Raw genomic sequence first — 21,920 nt, 5'->3', positions numbered from 1 at the left:
GCGGGTGACTGGCTGGGTGCGGTCAGCGATGTACGAGTGCGAGCACGCACTAGTGTGTATCTCTACGACTGCGACTCTGCAGCTGGGATCCCTTGGAGCCTCACTTCCTCCCCTTCGCCCGCTGCAACGCTCTGCTAACAGATCCCAGCAGACGTCCTTCTTGCCTGTGCCGCATACCCAGGCAAGGTGGAAAGTCAAGGCCAACAGAGCCCGAGAGCTGCTCCAGACCCTGCGCAGGAGGAGTGCACTGCTGCAGAGGGCCTAGCCCTGCGGGGAAGGGTGTGCACAGACCCCACCTCTTCTGCCCTCCAGCAGCACCGCTTCCCCGTCTCCTCCGCTGCCGGTGCCAGGGCCAGCTACTGCTTTGCCTTCCCGCCCTCCTGCCTGCACTCGGCTTCGCCCCAGCCCTTTTCCACTCTTGCCCATGGAAGCAGGTCCTCAGGCTTCTGCCCGGCGGTGCTGCCCCATCACCGTGTACTCCCCCCTCCAGCAGCTGATCCCTAACTGCACGCGGAGAGGTGCCCCCGCCCCAAAGGGGAACTGCGTGGGGGGTGGGACCCCTTTGCTGGGAGGATGCCGGACATCTCCCCGCAATGGCAGGGCAGAATGGCACCACCAGACCGCCTCCGTAAGCCACGGGTACGAAGAGCAGGGTGCCAAGCACTGAGCGTTTGCCGGTCCACCACCAGCAGCCCCGGGGACAGACCCACAGGGACTGTGTGGCCAGGCTGCCCTACACAGGGCACAGGCAGGACAAGCCCCGAGGAGCCTGAAGTTCTGTGCCCGCTACGGGCTGCAGGCATCGGCGAGTGCGCAGGGTCTCAGCTCGGCTGCACTAGGCAGCACAGCTGGCCTGAAACAGGGCCAGGGCTGCAGCAGAGGGCAGCTGCCTGAGTGAGGGCAGGAGGGGACAGGACCCAGCCCCTGGCCCACAGTCAGTCATGGACCTCATCTCTCCTCCTCCCCCCACCCAGCTACCCCGGGAGGCATCGCCCCTTCCTGCCTCCCCAGCCCCGGTCGCCGGGAAGCAGCTCTCCGGCCATGCCCCGGGGCACGGAGCTCCAACAGGGGGCGCACTGGCTGAGCCTCCCCGCCCACGGGGAACTGATCGGCCCTGGCTGTCCTGCGCCGGGAGCTGCAACTCGCCCGTCCAGCCTGGCGCCCGCGGGGACGGGACCTGGGCATCAGCGGCGGGGGCAGCGGGTGGGAGTGACCCGGGGGGGCGCCGAGAGCCGCCCGGCTGCACACAGCGGCCCTGGCCACTCCCGCCGGCCCAGGCCCTGGCAGCGGCGCGCGGTTACCTGCTGCCCCGGCGCGCTCCGCGAGGACCGGCGCTCTCGCCCCGGGAGGTCGGGCGGGGACCAGGCGGGCTCGGCTCCGGCCGCGCGGAGGGTCCCGAGAAACGGCTGCCCGGGGGCCGGTCCCTGCCTCCTTCCGGCTCCTGCCGCTCCGCTCAGCTCCGCAGCCCCCCGCCGGCCCCAGCTTTTGGGCCACGCGCTGCGGGCTGCGCCCCCTGCTCCCGCCGCAGCCAATGGCCTCCCATGTGCAAGGGGCTGCTCCCCTCCTGGCGTGTCAGGGCGCTGGGCGTGGAGCTGAGCCGGCCACACCCGAGCAGAGCCTCCTCCAGCCGGGGCCGGGGCCACCCTGTGCTCCGCTGCGGGCAGAGGGGCCTTCCAGCCAGCAGAGGGCTGGGATGGGACGCAGCAGGGGCCAATGCAAAGTGCTCCGCTTGGGAAGTCTCACAGTACAAGCGGGGAAGCCAGGGCCTAGGCAGGCGTACAGCGCTGCGGCGAGGCAGCTGGGGGCGCCGTGGCCCACCCGCTCCATATGACAAAGCGGCGGACATGCCGCACTTTAAAGACAAACAAAATGATTTATTCGGTGATCAGCTTCCCTGGGGCAGACCCACCGCTTCAGCTCGAGCTCATGGCCCATACGGCCTGACACGTCTAGTACAGAGGACCAAAACAAACACTGCAATAAAAACTAAAGTCCTTGTAGTGCTGGAGGTAGTTGATGACTGCTGCCCTCCTTCGATGCTGGTAATTATCTCAGACGGGACAATTAACATGCCCCCTGCCCTCACCCCTTTCCTTCAATCCTATTTGATTGGTCAGTTTTTATTGCTGTTTTTTTTCTGTCCTCTGTATTTACAAATGTCAGTCAGTCAGTACTGGACGTGCTATCCCTCTGAAGCAGAGCGTCTGTCCCAGGAAAGCTCAGCATCTGATAGATACAGAGAGGGAGCCCTGCTAGTCTACCCACTATCAAAACTAAAAGCAGTCAAGTAGCACTTTAAAGAAGATGATTTTGTTAGTCTTTAAGTGCTATATTTCTGCTGCTTTGTTTCGTTGGAGGACAGACTAACACAGCTACCTCGCTGGTACTATTCAGCTAAATGTGAGTCAAGAGCGTGACACTGAGGGGGGAAAAGCCAATGTGAGTCTGGGCTGCAGCGCCAGGGGAGTGGTAAGCAAGACCCAGAAGTCACTCTTCCGCTCCACTCTGCACTCATGAGGCCACAGCTGGTGTATTGTGTCCAGTTTGCCCCCATTCAGGAAGGGAGTGGAGACGGTCCGGAGGAGAGCAATCAAAATGACTAAAGGTCTAGAACCACAGCCTGTGATGAAAGGTGGAAGGAGGTTAGGTTTGCTGAGGTTGGAGGAGAGAAGGCGGAAAGGGGAGGCAATAGCAGCTTTCAGTTACCTAGAAGGGTGTTATAAGGAGGAAGGAGAAACATTCTCCTTAACCTCTGAGGGCAGGACAAGAAGCAAAGAGCTTAAATTGCAGCCAGGGAGTTTGGGGTTGGATATTAAGAAAAAAACTCCTGGTCAGGGTGGTTGAGCACTGGAGTGAATTGCCTAGGGAGGTCGTAGAAGTTTAAGAGCAGGTTAGGGATGGTCTAGGTGGTGCTTGTTCCTGCCCTGAGAATGGGGGGGCTGGATGTGACGACCTCTGCAGCACCATGATTTTATGACAGCATGAGCAGATGGCAGCTACTGGAGGCCACTTCAGCTGGTGGAGACTGAAGGTCACTGCCAGGGGGTGAACCATACAGGCTGTGGGAAGCAAAGCTGGGGCTCAGAGCTGATCCTCCTTCAACTAGACCACCCAAGCCCACCCACAGCAGGGGCCCCCACAGGCAGGGCTGGCCTCAATACACTCAGCACTCCCCTCCCTCACCAACACCCTCCAAAAAAGCCCATTGGCCAAATGAACATTTTCCAGGAAAAAAATTCCCTTGGTTTGAAATGTTCTAGATTTCACACTGAAAAATGTCCTCCTCTCCCCACAGGCAGAGAATTACCAGTCATCTGCCCCTGTCCCCCTCACATTGCCACCCCAGCCATCACCTAACAAGGACACCCCCAACCCTATCAGCTGGGCTTCAGCATGAGCCACCACTGGCATTCGTTTTGCCAAAGCACCTAGGTTCCTGCCAAGCTTGGAAGCCCATTAGGCTATTACAAGGAACCGTAAGGAGAAACCATTCTCTGCCCCCAGGGCTCCCCTAGGGGCTCTGTGCCCAGGTCATGAGAAGGCTGGAAAGGCCCCACTTGGTCTCAGAGCAATTCCCAGGTCCCTTTTAAAGCATTTCTGCCCTGGGAGTGTCCACAAAGACAACTGAAGGGCCCAGGACCCACCAGACGAGACAGGCTATTTCCATCACTCAGGCAGCACTGGAGGTTGATTCTCCCTTGAGCTGCCATTGGATCATGTGACCAACCCCTGACTGCTCCCACTCTGCAGGCAGCACCGAGTAGAGGGTTCTGTGTGGCTAAGGGCCTGGCCTGCTCCAGAGGGCAGCCTGAGCAGGGCTGAACCACGCTGCAAGGGGGAAATGGAACCACAGAAAGGCTGGAGTGGTTAAATCCCATCCTCTGGCTTAGGTCCTAGCTGTGACTTTGGGAGCCCGGTGATATCCAGCAGGAGCTAGCAACATCAGCCATGCTGGACTGAAGCATTGACCTGCAGGGCTTTGCTGTTCCTTTCCTGCCTGGGGTGTTCTGGGAGCCTTGGCTCACATGCTCAGACCTGTTCAGTCCCCGGAGAAGTGAGTCTCCAGAGAAGTGTCTTCAACAAACAACCAGCAGAATGGCTCCAGCACTGCACTAGGAGATGATCTGGGATGACCACCAGAAAGAAAACAAACAGGAGGTGCTGGGGCTCCCAGGCTGTCCATTCCCAGCAGTGTGCACACTGGCCAGGAAGCCAGGCACCCCGCTTCCCTGCATCCCTTAACAGTGGCCACACATGGAGACCAAACCAAAGGAACAGCTTCTTAGGTAATTTACCGTTAACCCCTGGAACTCACTGCTGCTAGATATTACAGACGTCACAAAGTCCATTACAAAACTGGAGTAAGCACAACCAGAGTCAGGCTACCCTTGGCTCTGCAGGGCAGTGCAGGGCAGGGAAAGCTAGACTAGACAGTTCCCGTGTGGCATCCTATGGAGAATGGTGCCATGTTACTCTGCAACCAACTCTGGCCATCTGAGTCCCGGATTCTTAGCTTTTGGAAAGGCCAGGGGTGGAGGGAGACCAGAGATTGAGATTAGCCAATGAGGAGGGCATTGTGGAGCTGTCCTGAGGTACATGGCTGACCTTGGGGCCCCAGAAGGCATGCTTAGGTTTCCAGGCTCTCCCGCTTGCATTAGTCTTATCAGGATCCAAACTGAGAGGCAATGGGCAATGGAATTCCCAGCTGGGCTGGGGTAGTGATCCAGCCAGTAGATACCCTGCACTGGCAGTACCAACCCTCCCTGCTCCAGAAATAGCTACCAGAACCCTGCAGCAGGCTGTTCTGGGATGCCCTGCCCATAGAGAAGCCTCTTCTGGCACCAGCAGCTAGTGGCTGGGCTGGGTCTGAGGCAGGAGGGCTTGAATCTTTTCTCTGGCATGGCTGGGAATGGCAGCTACTTTTGGGGCTCCTCCTCTGCCCCAAAGGGTAACCCTCTGCTCAGCCCTCCTCCCCACAGAGGGGACTTTAGGGCCCCCTCAGATGCTGTGTCATGTTTCCAGTTCTGTTACCTCCCCTCCCCATGGCGTCTCGCTGCCTGGGGTGCCCATCCCAGCACGGCAAAAACACAGTGGCTTCTCCCCATGCTACTAATCCCACCCCCCAGTTCCTCTACCCTGGGACCCCCCCCAGCCCTGCCAGTGCCCCTCCACCCACACCCAGCATGCTCCCTGGCTGTCCCAGCCCCTCTCGCCATGCAGCTCTGACGGTTCTGACCGTCCTGTCCCATGCACGCAGGTCTGGACGGGGGCTGTGTCCCACGGTGCTGGGCAGTGGCTGAGATGGAAGCCCTTGGCTGAGAAACAGCTGTATGGGAGCCACGCCTTCCCAGCAGGTACCAAGTCCCCTCCCTCCTGCAGTTATCTGGTTTACCTGTGTCCTGGCCCCTTCCCTTGGAGGCGCAGATCCTGCAGGCTCAGGCAGGCCCTTCCACACCTACAAGAGTGACAAGCCTCTGGTCCAGGTGCACCTTCCAGCTGAGAGCGAGGCCCCCTTGCCCTGAGCAGCATCTAACAACCCCGGTGCCAATGCCCCTTCCAAGCTGGGTCCACGGGCTGGTGCCACCCTCTGGGGGCCTCCTTCCCACGCACACCCTGAGCAAAAATGCTTGGGGGGTGCCTGCCCCTGGGCTTCTGCAGCACTTTTCCAGGCACCCAAGTTCAAAGGAGGGGAAGGGCTGCCATCTCCCAGCTCCCTCTTAAAGGCACAACATCAAGTGCATCCCCAGCCACCTCATTAACTCCTCTTTGCTGTGTTCAGTCCTTTCCCCCCGCTAGTTAGTAAGTCCAGCGCTGGGGGCCTTTAGCTGCCCTTGGGGGCTCTTGGCAGGCCTGGCTCTGGGTGAGCTGGAACAACTGCACATACACTGCAAATCAGGGCCACCACCACGCCCACCTCCCATCTGTCATCCAAACGGGAGCAGCCTGTCTAATGAAGGTGGGGCAGCCTGTCCCGATTCGAAGAGGGGCTTCGTTAAACAAGGAGCAGAGGCAGCTGGCTAGAGCTCCCCTGGCCCCTGGAACACAGCCAGAGTGGCTGATTCCCCAAGAGAAGAAGTGGCTGGATGCAACGGCTGAACCAGCTCAGAAATTTGCACCTCCGTCCTGGATGGCCCCAACGAGAGGGCCCACGCCCAGCAGCCGAGCGCCTCTCTGCAGCGTCACCTTTACCTGTGCCCCCTGGCCCTGCTTGGAGACGTGCTCCAGGCCCAGGAGCTGCTCTGCTGGGAAACACGGAGGGCATCGCACCTGGGGGAAGGTGTGTGTGCCAGGAGATGGGCCTCATGCCCAGGGCATCCCAGCTCCCTGTGGAAGGGAGCTCCTGGCCAAGGGCCGGTTGCAGCTGTGAAAACACCACTCAGAGCTACCCTGGGCTCTGCCAGCCACATGGGCTCCAAGGAACCGGAACGGGCACGTGCCCGTGCACAGCCGGAGCTTAGTGGTGGATGTCGCCGCATGTGGGGGGTCACCAGGCCCTGCACCCCATCCGCAGTCTACACAGCTCCCCTTCGCCTGCGGAAGAGGCTTTGTCGTACCTGGATAGCAACACTGCAGGGTGCTGCATGAGCACACAGCACAGAGGAGGAGCTGGGCCTGCTCAGGGGCCGTGTCACGACTGACTCAGACCCCAGGCAGAATGGCCAGAGGCTGCTAGCCCAGGCCATGCCCACCTCAGCAGCACCGCCAGCCCCTCCGCGCCAGTGGCATCCCTGGTCAGCCCAGCAGCCCCTCCAGGCCAGTGCCCGGCAGTGCTAGGCCAGGCCGGGGAGCAACCTCGGCTAGCAGCAGCAGCAGCGGCTGAGGAGGGCGGTGGCTCTGAGCGGAGGATCCCTGGGGAGCCGAGTGCCTGCTCTTCCTGCATCACCCAGCCCACAGGCAATGGGGCGGCGTAGCGGGCGGCCCATGCTGCTCTCCGAGTCACCAGAACAGATACCGCGTCCTAACCCCGAACGGTGCCAGGACAGGAACCCGGTCTGCGGCCTCCAGGCCCAATGGCTCCCTCCTGCAGGAGGGAGCGTCTCAGCAGGCCCCGCTTTCCCCCGTGCCCCCTCCCATCTACCGTGTTCCTCCAGATGCCAAGGCCATGGGGGCGGGGGTGGGTCTGCGTCCTCATCAGCTCACCCCTTCTCTCTCCCACCCCCTCTGCCAGGCATGTCGGCCGCCGCGCAGCCGCTCTGGGCTGGGATACCTCACCGGGACAGGAACTCGAGGAATCTGCCCACAGGCAGCTCGCGCTCCTCCCTGCTCCGCAGGCCCTCAGCAATGGGCCTGCGGCACGCGAGCCACCCACCCCGAGCAGGGCAGCTACTGGGCAGGCACAGGCACTGGCACCGGCATCGGCCCCTCCGTCAGCCCTGGCGCTGGGCTGTACGGGGTTGGAAGATAGCTGGGTATGGCAGCCCGGGCCTCCCACGGAGCTCGCAGGACCCTGCCGCACCACAGTCCTGCCTTAAAGATCCTGAACTCCAGCCCTGAACAGCTCCCCCTGGCTATCCTACCCCCGGGCCCCCCGAGCCCTGCCAGGGCCCCCCTGCTATCCTACCTCTGGGGCCCCCCCAGCCCTGCCAGGGCCCCCCCCGCTATCCTACCTCTGGGGACCCCCAGCGCTGCCAGCCCCCCCCCCGCTATCCTACCTCTGGGGACCCCCAGCGCTGCCAGCCCCCGCCCCCGCTATCCTACCTCTGGGCCCCCCCCCCAGCGCTGCCAGCCCCCCCCCCCGCTATCCTACCTCTGGGGCCCCCCCAGCCCTGCCAGGGCCCCCCCCCCGCTATCCTACCTCTGGGGACCCCCAGCGCTGCCAGCCCCCCCCCCCCCGCTATCCTACCTCTGGGGACCCCCAGCGCTGCCAGCCCCCGCCCCCGCTATCCTACCTCTGGGCCCCCCCCCAGCTGTGCCAGCCCCCCCCCCAGCTATCCTACCCCAGGACCTCCCCCAGCCATCCTACCCCTGGGACCCCCTGCAGACCTGCCAGGTCCCCCCATCTATCCTACCCATGGGACCCCACACAGCCCTGCCAGCACCCCCCTACCCACCCACCAACCCCCCAGCTATTCTACTCACACAACTTAAGCAATGACAAGAAGGTGCTAAGCTGTCAGAGTGGGACAGCAGGTAAAGGGGGGTGTACCCAGAACAAGTGGGGCAGGAGGGGCCCTCAGCCCACTCACACCGGGTACAGAAAGCTTCTGGAGTCATAATTACTGGTTACTGCAGAGCGAGGTGCAAGGTGAGAAAACAACAGGGACCAGCAGAAACACGAGCTCCTTTTCTGCAGGGATTGCTCACCTCCTGGCACCTCCCCTGGCCAGAACTTCCATCACCCCTGGCTCATGTGGCCCCCCACAGGCTGCCAGGGGAGCTCTCCACCCTGTACCACAGAAGAGAACTAGCAGCAATAACTCCCCAGGACCCCTAAGGCTGTTGGGAGTTGGGTACATGATCAGCTTTCCCCACAGGTGCAAATAGGCTGTGTGTCAACTTCAGCTACTTCCCTCCCTGCTCACGGCCAGCTGGGTCAGGGCTGGCAAAACTAGGTAGGAAAACCTAGCAGCAAGCAGACAGGTGTTAAAAATACCTCCCTAGCAGTCGCCTTCTGCCTGGCAGGCCTGCTGCCTTCCGGTCTGGCTGAAACACAGCCATTCGCACCTCCGTCAGGACTTGTGCAGCCACTGCAAAGAGCTAGTGACTGGGTCAGCGGGTCAGATGGCTGTCCTCCCGCCCCCATGTGCACGAGTAGTGACTGCAGGTGCACCTGGAAAGCATGCACTTGTGCTTACCGTGGGTTGCTCAGAGCAGTGGTATGCCCAGAAGCCTGATTTGGGCCCATTTTTGCACACCTGTTTGGGAAATGGGACCTACAGCCCTGGTAACTGCATGCACACCTGGCCAGTGAGACAGCGAGCTGCAGGCCATTGCTGAGATTGGGCATGCAAAGGCCTCAACCACGTGCACCCATCTGGCACACAAAGGCCCGTGCACACTGACAAGGCACAGCTCCCTGCACCCAGTGCTCTTGGAGGTCAGGGGACTGTGGGGACTCTGACAGGACAGCAGGGTAGGGGACAGAAGGAAAAGCTCCTCTTTTCCCCACCTCTCCATAAGGCTGGAGGGCTCCGGGGCCATTTGCTAGGGAGGATAATTCCAGGACAAACAGCTCTGCGTGCTGCCCTGCCAAAGGCTCAGACCAAAGCCAAGGGGGTGAACTCCAGGCCATTTCCCTGCCACCGGCCTTTACAAGCAGAGCCAGGGGGCCTGTGCAGTCATGCCCAAGCTTTCCAGCACATTCTTCCTTGCAGCAGCAGCAGCAGCAGCAGCCAACCTTCCCACCCACTCACTCCCCAGAGCAAAGACACCCCAACCCCTGCCCCCAGGCCTGGCCAAGACTTGAGCAAAGTCAGGCAAGAGGCCCAGGCTCCTGTGGGACAGTGGCTAGTGACTTTCTGCAGTGGAATGGTTGCCAGCGGGGAAGTGTGGACAACAGCAGGATGCGGGTTTGGCCTGGCCTCAGACACAGCCTCCCTTGCCTCTGCCTCTTATCCAGCCTGCAGCGAAACTCTGCCCTTATTTCTGGCCTGCAGAGAATCTCCCGCCCCAGAGCAGAGCCGACTGCCTGCCCGCTCGGGGTCACACCGGGCCCCAGCTCTTGCAGGAGGGCTGAGCAGCCCTGAGAGAGGCGGGGCCATGAAGGGAGCACTTATGGGCGTACCAGAGAGGCTCCTGGGGGGCAGTGGGGACGTTCTGCAGTGCCCGCCGCTGGCTGAGCTCTGCCCTCGCTGGAACCAAGCAGGTTCCCTCTGCCCCAGAGCGCAGGAGAGCGCGAGCCGGTCTCGTGTTTCTGCGCGCAGGCCCCGCTGGCTGCGGGCCGACCGGGGGTGGGGGTGCCGGTTGGCAGGCTGAAGTGCGACCCTGTGCAGACAGTGCTCCAGCGGCAGTGCTGGCCTCTGAGCAGCGATGCTGGGCCCCCCAGCCATGCGTGAGCAGTGGCCTGTGCAGCGAGTGCCTCTGTCTCTGGGGTGCAGGGATGCTCTGTGGGGAGAACAGTCCCCTAGCACCTCCACAATCAGGGCGCTGCCTGGCCGGGTGCCCTGAGCGTACAGCACCCAGAAAACAGGGTCCCAGGCCTAGCTGGGGGCACTTGGAGCCACGCTGGTGGAGATGAATCTTGGCCTGTGAAGGCAACGGCATCCTGGGTCCTTGCACTCCTACTGCAGGCTCAGAGCAGTGAAGGCAGGGCTGCCTGAGCCACAGGGTCAGAGCCAGACACTGGCTGGCTGCAAGCTGAGCTGAGCTGGGGGGCTGGGGAGGGTAACACTTTAGTTCCCTCCTGCAGCCTTGGGATCCCTGGTGCTCTTCTTTTCCCTTGCCACGGACATGGGCATTACGAACACTTACTGTCCGGCCGGCCTGCAGCCCTCCACCCCCGGGGCTCCTCTTTGCCCTACCGCGCCCCCTCCCCGCTGCAGCATGGCACAGCCAGCAGGCACATGCAGCGCCTCGCTGGGCTGGGAAGGCAGCTGCCCCCCTCAGGGCTTGCAGTGATGCCGAGAGAGTCACGGAAGCCGGGCTGAGGGAGGCCCAGCTCAGACGGTGACTCACGCCAGGCGGTGGGGCTCATGCACGGGTGCTGTGCCAAGGCAGCTCTCGGCCTGGGATCCCCTCTGTCGGGCAAACGCCGCCAGGCCCCAGGCAGGGAACGGCCTCAGTCACCCCCAGCCGAGCTCCAAGCCTTGCCAAGGGCTGACACCACAGGTGGGAGGAACCGAGCGCAGCCACAGAAATAGCAGCTGGGAAACTCTGGCCTGAACGGTGCAGGCTGAGTGGGGAACGAAGCCCTGGGCCAGGGCGCAGCCCAGGCTGCAACTCTTCCAGACACACCGAGACTCCTTATCCATGTGCTCCAGTCCCTTGAAATTCCCTATCCTGTCCCCGACCCCAGCCGCACGCTGTGCAGGCAGAGCCCAGCTCTCAGCTGTGGGGAGTGGGGCTGGAGGGGGCACCCCTCCTTGCCCAGCTGGCAGTAATGCTATGGGACAGAACACAGCAGGGAGCCCCTAGTGCTCTGCCCGCCTGCCCAGTGCACTGTGGGGCCACCCAGCTGGGACAAAGGGGCCTGGAGCTGCCCCACGCTCCAGGTTTGGGTGTTTGGGGCAGAGCCAGTGACCAGGAACCCCAGGCACTGCACAGGTGGCTCCCGGTGGTCAGCTGCAGCACTGCCTGTTATGGGGAAGGGCAGCACTTCCCAGCAGTGCAGCTGCTCCAGGGCAGGTGCTAGGTGGCCCCTGAACCACGTCTCGTCTGCCTCCCCTGGAAAGGGGGTGCCCGTAGTGGGGAGAGGCTGGGGAGGAAGGGGCAGTGCTCCGGCGGGGCCCTTAGACACCCTGGGCGGGTGGGGAGGCGATTCCCCACTCACTAGCACGTGCTGCACAGGAGCGGATGGTATTGGCTGCAGCAGGAGACCAGGCTGGTGGGCCAGTGACCTGCTCTGACATGGCAGCTTGTCTCTCCCCAGCTGGGCTTAGCTGCACCGTGGCCCAGAGTTGACTGGGGGAGGTAAAGTGACCTGGTCTGAGGTCGGGGCAGAGGACGTGGGGAGAGCCACAGGGCCCGCAGGCGGGTGAGACGTGAGCTGTGGAGTCCCTCCTCTGTCGAGGAGCTTGTTGGGACATGCCCCAGGAATGTCTCCAGGGCGCTGCCCCACCAGGGCTAGCTCACCGCTCGCTCTGCTTGGAGCAGGCCCTGCAGGAGCAGCGGCTTCCCGCCAGTGGATGCCAGCTTGGAATGGGGCAGCGCCTCTGGAAAAGCCCTGGGCTTCCCGAACCGGCTGCTCCCTTGGGCAGCCGCAGTCTGGTGGGGAGAGTGGGAGAATGCAAGCCACACACCCAGTGCCTGGCAGCAAGGGCACAGGCTGGGGGGCAGGCTCAGAGCTGCACCAGCAGGAAGGGGAGGCTCCCCTAGACATCTGCAAGGCTCTCTCCTTGCACCCGGCCATGGAACAAAGCACAGGGCCTGCAACCAAGCAGGGGGTCCCAGCTCTATCCTGCTGCACCACTGAAGCTCTGGCCCAGGAACAGCTGGCTGAGCCAAGCGCCCGCATGCAGAGAGCTCTGCTCTCCCTGAGGCAGGGTGGGGAGACTGCACAGCGGGTGTGTGGCTCCCTGGCGAGGCGCTGCCGGCCGGCGGGGGCACAGGCGGTGCCGGGCCAGGAGCGTGGGTAAGCCACGGAAAGAGCCATCCTACAACGCAACAGAGGGGACTGCCAGGAAGCAGCCACAGAGGGGGCATCTGAGCCCCTGGCACCCTGCCTAGGGGACACCACACACCTGGCACTGGCTGCAGCCCGTCACCAAGCAGCTAGGGGTCTGACCCAGCATTTGCCCCGCCCTGCCCCCAGCAAGCCTTGCCATGTTACTGCTGCTGCTCAAGCCAAGGCAACATGCCAGGAGCGGCTCTCCCCCCTCCAGATCGAGGCCAGCGCTCTGCCGACGTGGTTCTGTGCTCAGCCCCCAAGCGGGGTGAGAGGGCGCGAGGCACCGCTGAGAGCTGGGGGAGTTTTAAGGTCCCTTGGCCATTCCCTGGCAGGCCTAGCCCCTGGGGACCCTGGGGGGAGACCCTCCCCAGCTGGCACTTCCTGGGAGCTGGACACTGCTGCTAAGCAGTTTTCCTCTCAGAAACAGCTCAGGCTGGCGCTCCAGAGGCAGGCAAACCAGCAGCCTGGGAAGGCGAGCCAGGGGCCTGTGCTGCCAATGTTACCCAGGATGCATCAGTTGCTGTTTGAGGTCAGCCAGCTTGGGGCCACCAGAGCACAGGCCCCTTTAAGCAGTAGCTACCCGATTCCCACTCCAAGCGCTTGCACTAGAAGGGGACTATCCTGAGAGGAGGGCTGCTGCCGGATGGAGCGGGCTGCCAGGAATCAGGGAGGCAGCTGGCAGGCTATATCCAGGCCCTGGCAAGCGCGTGGGGTCCCTGCTCCGAACAGCCAGGCTGCTCTCTGCTCCTGATCGGTGCCTCAGAAGCACTGCCAGCCAGCGAGGGGGGGCAGGAGCCAGCGCTCGGCACAGGCCTGGCAGAGCAAGAATAGAAACAGCCATTGCTTGGGCAGGCGTTGTCCAAAGCTCCAGGCCAGCGACCCCAGCCGGGACACCCCTGCTGGCTGGCCATGTGGGGCCGGGTTTGTGTGGCCCTGGGCACCTCCCCTTCAGCAGGCTCCAGCCGCCAGCACCCTCAGCTGCACCAGCAGGGACTGCCACCCCAGCCCTGCGCCAGAGCTTGCCAGCCCTCTGGGCATGCGGGCGAGGGATCTGAGGGGGGCTCACACACCTGTGCTGGGTGTGGCCAGGCCTCCCTCTCCCTTCCCAGGCTCTGCTTCGAAGCAGCACCTGCCCCCAACTGTCCCCAGAGCCTGGCAATGGTCCTTCCGCCATCCTGGCCTGACTGCAGCCAGCACAGCACCAGGCGCTGAGGGCTGTGCTGGGGCGGATGTTTGCGTCTCCTAGGTAACAAGCTAGCCAGGCCTGGCACTGCTCTGTTTCTGCCTCCCACTGCCCGCGTGCAGGCTGGTGCCTGGCCTCACCTCGGGCCGGACTCAGCGTGCTGGGTGGGTGCATGCATTGGGCGTGGGGGGCTGTGTTCTGGGCCAATGCCCTCGCCGTTGGCTTCCATGCTTGCTTGATGAGGGATGTGCGCGCCGGTCCCTGCGCAAACAGCTGCAGAGAGGTTAGCACCGGTGCCCACGCCCTGCAGCGCACGCCCACGCCTGTGTGTGCCTGTGTGCAGGAGGCGGGCCGGCATGAGGGGCTGCAGTGTGTGTAGGCAGGTAGGAGGGCCACGTGCACTGCTCTGGGCAGATTTCATGCAGCCCCCCACCGGGGAAAGCGCTGCCTTGCTACCCCCTGCTGAGCTCAAGCTTGGCACCAACCCCGTAGCAGTGAGCCAGCAGCCCAGATGCAGGGCAGAGTGAGATGCGGAAACCGGCCTCCTTGTTCAAGCAGCCAGCCCATACAGAGGCTGCTGGTGCTGCTGTGCCCAGCTGGGGTGCAGACCCTGAGCTCCCTGCCAGGAACTGCCTGCGCCACCAGCTCCTGCGGAGAGCCTCCCTGGGCAACTGGCTCCCTTGTACGCCAGGCTGAGCGGTGGGAGCTGCTCCCAGTGCAGCAGAGCGTGAGCACGCAGGTGGCGAGGAGGGCTCCTGCGGCCCACCGGGAGGCGAGGCAGCCCGAGCACCAGGGCCGGGGGCGGGGGGGTGCCAGTGCCATGTCTGGCCCCCTGGGCAGGATGGGCCCTGCTGCAGCTGTGCCAGGCCGCCCCTCCGTCTGGCGCCAAGCGACCCGCGAGGGACCACCCAGGCAGCTGCGCAGCGGGAGGCGCAGCCCAGAGGAATCCATCATATCAACAAAGCGGTCAGGAAAGCTCTCCTCCCCCAGCCGGCTCCCCTGGCCCTGTGCTACCTCGGCGGGACGAGTGCTGCCGTGCACGGGCGGCGTTGTTTGCCGCAGCTGTTCCTGGGGCCCCGTCTGGCTCTGCAGGGCGAATGGAGCTAGAGCAAGGCTGGCGGCACGAGAGCGGAAGGAGGAATGGGGGGTGGGGGCACAGGCGGACACCACAGGGCTCGCTACCCCCCCCCCAACTGCCGCCGGGCCCTGGCACAGTGCACCAAGCGCAGCCTTTGTCTGCGTTCCACGAGGCTAAGGCCCCCCAAGGCACGGCGCTCCCTGAGGAGGCCACGGGGCCAGCAATGCTGTGAAAGGGGCCGGGCTCATGGCAGCTGGTGCAGCTTCTGAGCAGCTACAGCCTGCGGGGCAAGCAAGGTGCCAGTGTGGGCTCAGCCCTGTCCCAGAGTGGCCCCTGAGAAGCATCCGCTGTCCTCTCCAGCTGAGTCTGCCTGCCAGGGGCCCGCTGTGCCGGCTGGGGACACGGCCACCTGCCCAGGATGGACTGAGGCACTCGCACCTTCCAGGCAGGCTCCGTGCCGGCAGGGCCCTGCGCACAGGGAGCAGAAACTCGAGGGCTTCCTCTGCGCCAGTCAGCACCCACGACAAGTCCCCCGGTAACGTGGCCATGCGGAGGCCCGACAGCACCGCTGCGGCTGCCCCGTGGCAGATTAGAGCAGCATCCCGCCCGAGGGAGCAGCAGCGGCCGCGGCCTGCTGTGCACTGAGGGGGATCCATGCCGCAGGACCCGACAAGCCAGCGTTGTGCAGTGGCAGCCGGGAGGTGAGAGGCTTTTAGTCGCCTGGTTAAGATGCATGCGTTTCCTCCTGGCCTGTAGTAACACCAGGTGGGTGCCTCAGTTTCCCTAGGCCCCCACAGCATCATTAGGCAGTTGCTGATGGGAGTCGGGCTGTGATGACTTCTCACACTAGGGGGCCAGGCTGTTTGTAACCGAGGCAACCAGGCGACACCTTCTTTCCCTGGGAAAGGGGACAAAGGCAGGAGGAGGCGCCTGGCTGGTTTGAATTGGAACTGGGCTGTGGGGCTGGGGAGTCTTGGCTGACTTAGCAGGGAGGAAGGAGGGGCAGAGCCCTGGCTCAGGGAACCCCCTGCTGACCCCTTCTCCCCAGGCTGGGTTGCACCGACTGCTCCTGGTTCTGCGCTGACAAGTCTGTTCTCCCTGTCGCCTCGGAAACCTTCTGTTCTCCCTGCAGAATGAGCGTCCCATCTGCCTGCAGCTGGGGAGCAGGGCCTGGTCACCCCCCCACTCCATGACATCATGCGAACGCCCCCACCTGCAAGTGCAGGGAGTAAGGGCACATTGACAGACGTGGTTTGAACATGCGCCCCGGGGGTTTTTGAGCCGCTACCGCACATCCTGCCTCCTAAGCCCTTGGGCAGCAGTGACCGAGCCCCTTGGCTTAGCAGCACATGGCTGGTACCTAACACCCTCTGTCACGGCTTGATCAGCGCACCCAGGCCCTCTCCAGCCACGCGCAAGCTAGAAAGGGCCCAGCTCCGCCTCTCCTTCCCGATGTGCTGGGAGAGGGATACGTTCTGTACCAGACGGGCAGGTCAGACCCCTGCAGATCTGCAGGCAAGGTGCAGCAGACTCTGCTCGCTAGCACTGATAACTATGACTAACAGCACTTATCAGACCATAAAAGGGAAACTCTTGTCTCCAAAAGGCAGCTTAATTAGCAGCCTGGAGGGCACTTTGGCATGGCTTGAATTAAAGCGGAACAGACAAACCCTGTCTCGCAAGGCAAGCATGCTCTGCAGGCCTGTTTTATGGGCGGCACAGGGTGCCAAGCCACTGGCTCCTGTCGCACGGCACAGGCATGTCTTTGTGCCCCACTGGCTGCCATGCAGGGAACAGAGCTGCAGGGAACTGGATGCCGATGGGGGACTGACCGATCAGGGGGAACGGGGCGGGGCAGGACAGGTGTGTTCGCAGAGGGCTGAGACATTGGCTCAGTGGCTGTGAGATTTTGTTCAGGGTCTTGGGCGCAAGGTCCTGGGTGAACGTTGGTGCTTATAGAAGTGAGGGTGTAACCTGGCTGGCTGGAGCCGGGCGCAACACACAACGCTGCTGGTGGCCCCTGCTCCTGTACACCACTATTCTAGGGCTCCCCTCCACCTCGGCTGATGCTCTCCGTCTTGTCCTGCAGGTCCTGCTGCTGTTCCACTCCCCAAGCTCCCTGTGTGCAGAGCCCCGTCCCGCTCTGCAATTGCTTTGCAGCCCTGACTGTTCAACTGAAACCCCCTAACTCACTGCGCACAAGGCCAAACACAGATGGGCAGCAAGATGTCTGGGCTTTCTGGGTGCAGCCTTTGACATACGAGACATGCCCTGGAAGCTCCCCTCTCGGCTGACAGCAGCTGTGCCCCGGAGTAACCCACTGACCCCCCACAGCAGCAGCACTGCATAGCAGGGGCTCAGCTCACCAAAGACTAGGCCTGTGAGACTCTCCTGGCTGAGCTCTCCAGCAAGGACCGTGCAGAGGGGCTGCAAGGAACCAGGCAGGGGGAACACAAGGGAGAGGAGATCTCCGTGATCCCTGCAGCCAGGAAAACATGAATGAATCCAGATGCAACTGCAGACAAGCATCAAAGTGCTCATTCATTCAGCCGTGTGTAGGCTGCAGCTCAGTATCGGCAGAGCGTGACTCAACACGCCTCCTGGCTGAGTCAGGGGCCGATAGCTAATTCCACAGCTGGGCTCTGACAACACTGTCCCAAGAGCTGCATTCCTGCCCGTCCTGTGTAGCCTTATCAGCGCTCGCACGCCCAGGCCGCTGGTGGCAAATCTCAGGCCCCAGCCAGCCACCCAGCGCTCTCCTGCAGGGCCCGGGGCAATGAGCCCTGCTGCTCCCTCCACAGGCCACAGCTTAGCTGGCCGCCTGCCCCCTCTTGGCTTTCCCAGCCAGGGCCCCTCAGGGAAGTGACACCACCATGCTGCCTTGCCCTTACATCTCAAAGGAGCCCAAAGGCCTTCCAGTTGCTCCCATCCCAGTACCACACGCCCAGGAGGGAGCTACGCCCTGCCAGGACCTGGGAGTCTGGAAGCCCAGGGCCTCAGGAATCCATTTCCATCAGTGGGGCTCAGGCCTGAGGGCAGTAGTTTATGGCCCATGCTAGAGATGGGAACTACGAGGGGTGATGCCAGCCTGCCCTTCCCCTGGGCTTGGCTGTGCTCCTCCCAGCGTGGTGGCCAGAGAGCCGGGATAAGGAAAGCTCTGGAGAGTTAATAACTGACTTTACAGTGAGGTCTGGGTGGGCGCATCAGATCCCATCCCCAGAGTCACAGGGAGGCACCAACTTCTCACACTCCTGCACAGCCCAGACAAGGGAGGTGGCCGGAGCTGCAGATGCCTGGCAGAGCAGTCCAGGGACACGGGACTGCCAACATGCAGGCCCTGCCCTGCGTGGAGCGGTAGGGTTAGCAAGGAAGGGAGGGTGCAGGATGCGGGAGCCCTCAGGCATTCAAGGCCATCCCTTTGCGTGTGCACCAGAACATGGCCAAACACCCCTTTAGATGACTCAATGTGCATCACTGCCGTTCCAGCTCACACCCAGCTCTCCCAAAGGGAAGCCTGCCCTGGCCAAGCCAGTAGCTGAGCTCAGCTCGGCCCTGTGGTGCTGCAGGCAGGTCTTACACCCAGTGGGGCTGGGAAAGGGGGCGGCAGTACAAAGCAAGCCAATACAGCTGATTGAGAAAGCAGGCGGCTCACAGGAGCTGGGCAGGGGGGGCGGGGGGGGGTTGTTCTTCCTCTGGTGCTGTGGGTCTGGCCCAGCTGATGGATGGCCCACATGCTTGGCAGTGGTGCAAGCAGGGTCTGTGAGAACGTGTGTGCACAGGGGAGGAGAGGACGCTGCCTCCAGGATAACCCCAGCACCAGATCTGGCTTTCCCTGCCTTTGAAAGCTGGATGAGGCTGGTCAGCTCCTTGCTTGGTTCACATGGCCTAAGCCAATGCTGAGGAGCAAGCCTGCCTCCTGTTCCCTCCAGCACAGCACAGGGCCCTGGCCCAGCTGGGTACCCTGTGTGAGAGACTGCAGAACTGTACACCGCTGCCTCGAAGGCTGCTCCAGCTCAGCTTGAGATTCCTACCTGCCTCCAAAGCCCAGCAGTGCGTGCCATCCCTCTTCCCCTTCGCCCATCTCAGGCGCCAGCACTCACCACAGCTCCAGAGCACGGGGCCTTGGGCTTGGCTCAGGGGATGGAGAATCACCTCTCAGGGCAGTTCTGAGGCAGGGCCCATGTGGGGGTGGAGAGTCACACTGTTCCCTTTGCCAATACCTGAGCTGCTGGGTAAAATCCAAGTGGCCACCAGAAGCAGCTGGCACCTGTGAGAAAGCAGAGGGGGCTTCTCCCCAGGCAGCTTTCCCCGAACAGGGGCAGAAGGAGCTGGTCCCCCCTCCTCGAGGCTGCTTTCCGGTTCGCTCTGCACCCCAGGCTGGGGAGCTGCCACGGACCATGGTGTGTGTGTGTGTGTGTGTGTGTGTGTGTGTGTGTGTGTGTGTGTGTGTGTGTGTGTGTGTGTGTGTGTGTGTGTGTGTGTGTGTGTGTGTGTGTGTGTGTGTGTGTGTGTGTGTGTGTGTGTGTGTGTGTGTGTGTGTGTGTGTGTGTGAGGAGCATTGGTGCTCTTTGACTCGGTGTGTGACAAGCAGAGCTACCCATAAGCCCAGCTATTATGGTGCTAGTGGGCATGCCAGGAGGAAGGGGAGGGTGCACTAGGCCTCCTGCTTCACCCCATGGCACGTCGGGGGAGGTGAGAGAGAGAGGGAAGGACACCAGGGAGTGGATGGCGCTGAGAAGGGGGGTGCTGCCCTCCCAGGTTAACAGGAGCTCCGCAGCCACTGGCTGTGCACAGAGAAGGAACGGCAGGCAGAGTGCTGAGCCTGGGAATCTGGAGCCGTGCTCTGTGCAGGGAGCTGCTGCTCGGCTTGTTTGGCCTGCAAGGGTTCCAACAGAGCTCTGATGATCTTATTCCGGGTCCAGCTATTCTTCCCCGGGAGTCTGGCAGTGGGCAGCCTTCCAGCTGCCGGGCCCAGGGCTGGGGCAGGCCCACGGCGGAAGGTGAGGCTAGGTACTAAGGCTCTTATCGACAGCTTTCAAGCGCCAGAGCAGCCTCCGCCATCCCTGCCCTAACTCCACTCTTGCCAAGTTACAGAGGTGGTGAACTTGGGCACCCAGTGCCAGGCTCCCTGGCACCAGAACACCAGGGGCAGGAAGGGAAGCACAGTCACATGACTTTTGTTTCTATAGCACCTGCCCTTTGGAGACAGTCACAGCATTTGAGGAGGGACTGAAATAACACAGTTCCTTGTAATTTATAAACAAATCCTCCCAACCTTTCTGGTGAAGAGCCTGGAGTCCAGCAGCCCTGAACGCCCACACAAACAGGAAGAGAGGGAAGGGTAAATGGAGGCAGGCCAGCTCTCTGCAGAAGCCAGGTGAGCAGGGTCATGCCCTGGCTGGAAACCAGGAGGCAGCACCGAGGGTTTCTTCTTGCATGCTGATTGCCGTGCTAAAGGGACTGCTGCTCTTCTAGAGCAGAGCGCTGCCCTCTTTTGTTTGGTCCTGAGGCAATGCTGGGTATCTCCAACTCTGAAAATCCAGGGATCAGAGGTACTTGGACCTCTTGCTAGTCCACACCCATCCCCGGTTCCCACCAGCTACAGCTTTCCAGCATGGTCATACACGTGATGTGGGAAAAACTCCCATAGTTCAGTATCCACACAGACACCCCCTCCTCCGTAAGTCCCCCACTTCCTCCCCACCCCACCCTGAGTGCCTCTGTCCTGATCTCTGCAGCCTGAGAGCAGCATTCACTCTCTAGAACCCACCTGAGCTTGGCACTTCTGCACAGTTGCCCAGATGATGGCCAGTTGCTACCAGCCATGGTAGCTTTGGGATGCAGAACCCTCCTAACCACTGACTGATCTCACAGCTAGCAAAGTTGCCATGAGCTGGTTCTGGCTTTGGACTGCTACCAGCTTAGGCTGCATTCACACCGGCCTACTAGAGTGAAGGAATGAGAGATGGAAGCTAAGACCCCTCAATCACCTTTTATTACTGCTTTACAGATCTGTGTCAAATGGTTCAGTGTTACCATATTGCCACTGCTCAGTCATGCACCCGCTTTTCCCGCAAACGGAGCTCATGATCCACACTGGGGAGCCAGTAACCCAGTAAAATCACTTCTGGGCCCACTGCAGCTTATGCTGATGTGACGGGTGCGGTGGGATGTTACCCCGTGTGCTGATCATGCCGCTGACATCCACCTTCTTGCTCCCTGGGGCTCCCAACCACCCTGTCCTGCTGGGACAGGTCCTTTGGGCTCCCCCAGCAAAGGCACAGAGCTGGGGTTACCATGGCCTTGCAGAGCAATGCAGACCCTGTTTAACCACAGCTCTGGGTGGATGCAGTTCTAGGGCACAGCACCCAGGAAATCCATCCCCAGAAGGGATCAAAGACTTACATAACTGTCCCTCTGCATGTGCAAAAGATTTGGGCAGGGAGGACTCTTTAGGTAAGCCCCCTTTATCAATGAAAGGGAGATCTACACAGTGGCAGCCCTCCCTAGGTAATAACAAAACGAGTTTTTATTAAGCACAATGCTTGGGTTTAAGTGGCTATAAATAAAATAAAAACAGACAAGTCAAATTGAGTTACCAGCTCAAACAAAAGAGAAAATGCACACAGCTAATTCTGTTCTTGTGAGCTCTTACCTGAAACAGCTGTTTCTGTATCCGGTGACATCTTCAGGTCAGAAATTATCTTACCTTGACCTGGGTTTCCTGTAAAGTCCTCTGCCTTTCTCCGGCTGTCAGGCAGTTTCCAAGGCAAGCTGAAGTCCAAAGGTGGAGGAACCCCAGGGCCCTCCCTTTGTGGAGGGAATTCCATTATTCTCTGTGTGTAACAGCATGTTCCAAGATGGAGACTGTCACATGAGTGAAAGCACCTGTCCTTGGCCTTTGCAGGCAATCAGCCATTGCCTACTCACTGCTCTGAACTTTACAGCAAAGTTCTCCAGATGGGGGCTGACACCCATGAAAGCCTTTATGCGTTCATGGTATTAAGTTTGCACCAAATCTTCTGCCCAGTGGGCCAAGTGAGGGGGTCTAAAGAAAGCTGGTCGTGCCCTGACTCTATTTATGCTACTTTTAGGTCTGTGCCATGTTTCTCTATAAAGTTATAGATATTGGCTCTATATCTGTATTAGAAATGTTTTAGTGCTGATTCACAAGGGAAGGGATGACCACCTCCCCAGTCAGGTGACCTGGGCTGAATAAAGGAACAGAGACCTGATATAACACCAATTCCACATTTTATGGAAATGGACTGGGACACGCTGGCTAACGCAGTGACCAATGTCCATCACAGGGGAAAGACCCATTTTTAAAAAAGGTAGCTCCTTCCTTGACCCCCAAAAGCCTGCAACGTGGGCATCAGCCCTAAGAGCACCTG

At 61.4% G+C, this 21,920-nt stretch overlaps 1 protein-coding gene across 1 annotated transcript in view; it reads right to left on the bottom strand.

Annotated features, from left to right (window-relative positions):
- COL7A1 (collagen type VII alpha 1 chain) overlaps positions 1–15,182 on the bottom strand; it is a 110,507-nt gene extending 95,325 nt beyond the window's left edge. The window contains exons 1-5 of the mRNA XM_075005943.1: positions 14,965–15,182; positions 14,058–14,562; positions 11,731–11,862; positions 9,725–10,103; positions 6,117–6,242 (exon numbers count right to left, since the gene is read on the bottom strand). Coding sequence (XP_074862044.1) covers positions 6,117–6,242; positions 9,725–10,103; positions 11,731–11,862; positions 14,058–14,562; positions 14,965–15,182 — 1,360 coding nt within the window. The remainder of the gene's footprint in view (positions 1–6,116; positions 6,243–9,724; positions 10,104–11,730; positions 11,863–14,057; positions 14,563–14,964) is intronic.
- Positions 15,183–21,920: the final 6,738 nt, after the last annotated feature.

This window comes from Carettochelys insculpta, chromosome 11 (genome assembly GCF_033958435.1).
Source record: "Carettochelys insculpta isolate YL-2023 chromosome 11, ASM3395843v1, whole genome shotgun sequence".
NCBI lineage: Eukaryota > Metazoa > Chordata > Testudines > Carettochelyidae > Carettochelys > Carettochelys insculpta.
This window is presented reverse-complemented; position numbering and strand designations above follow the sequence as displayed.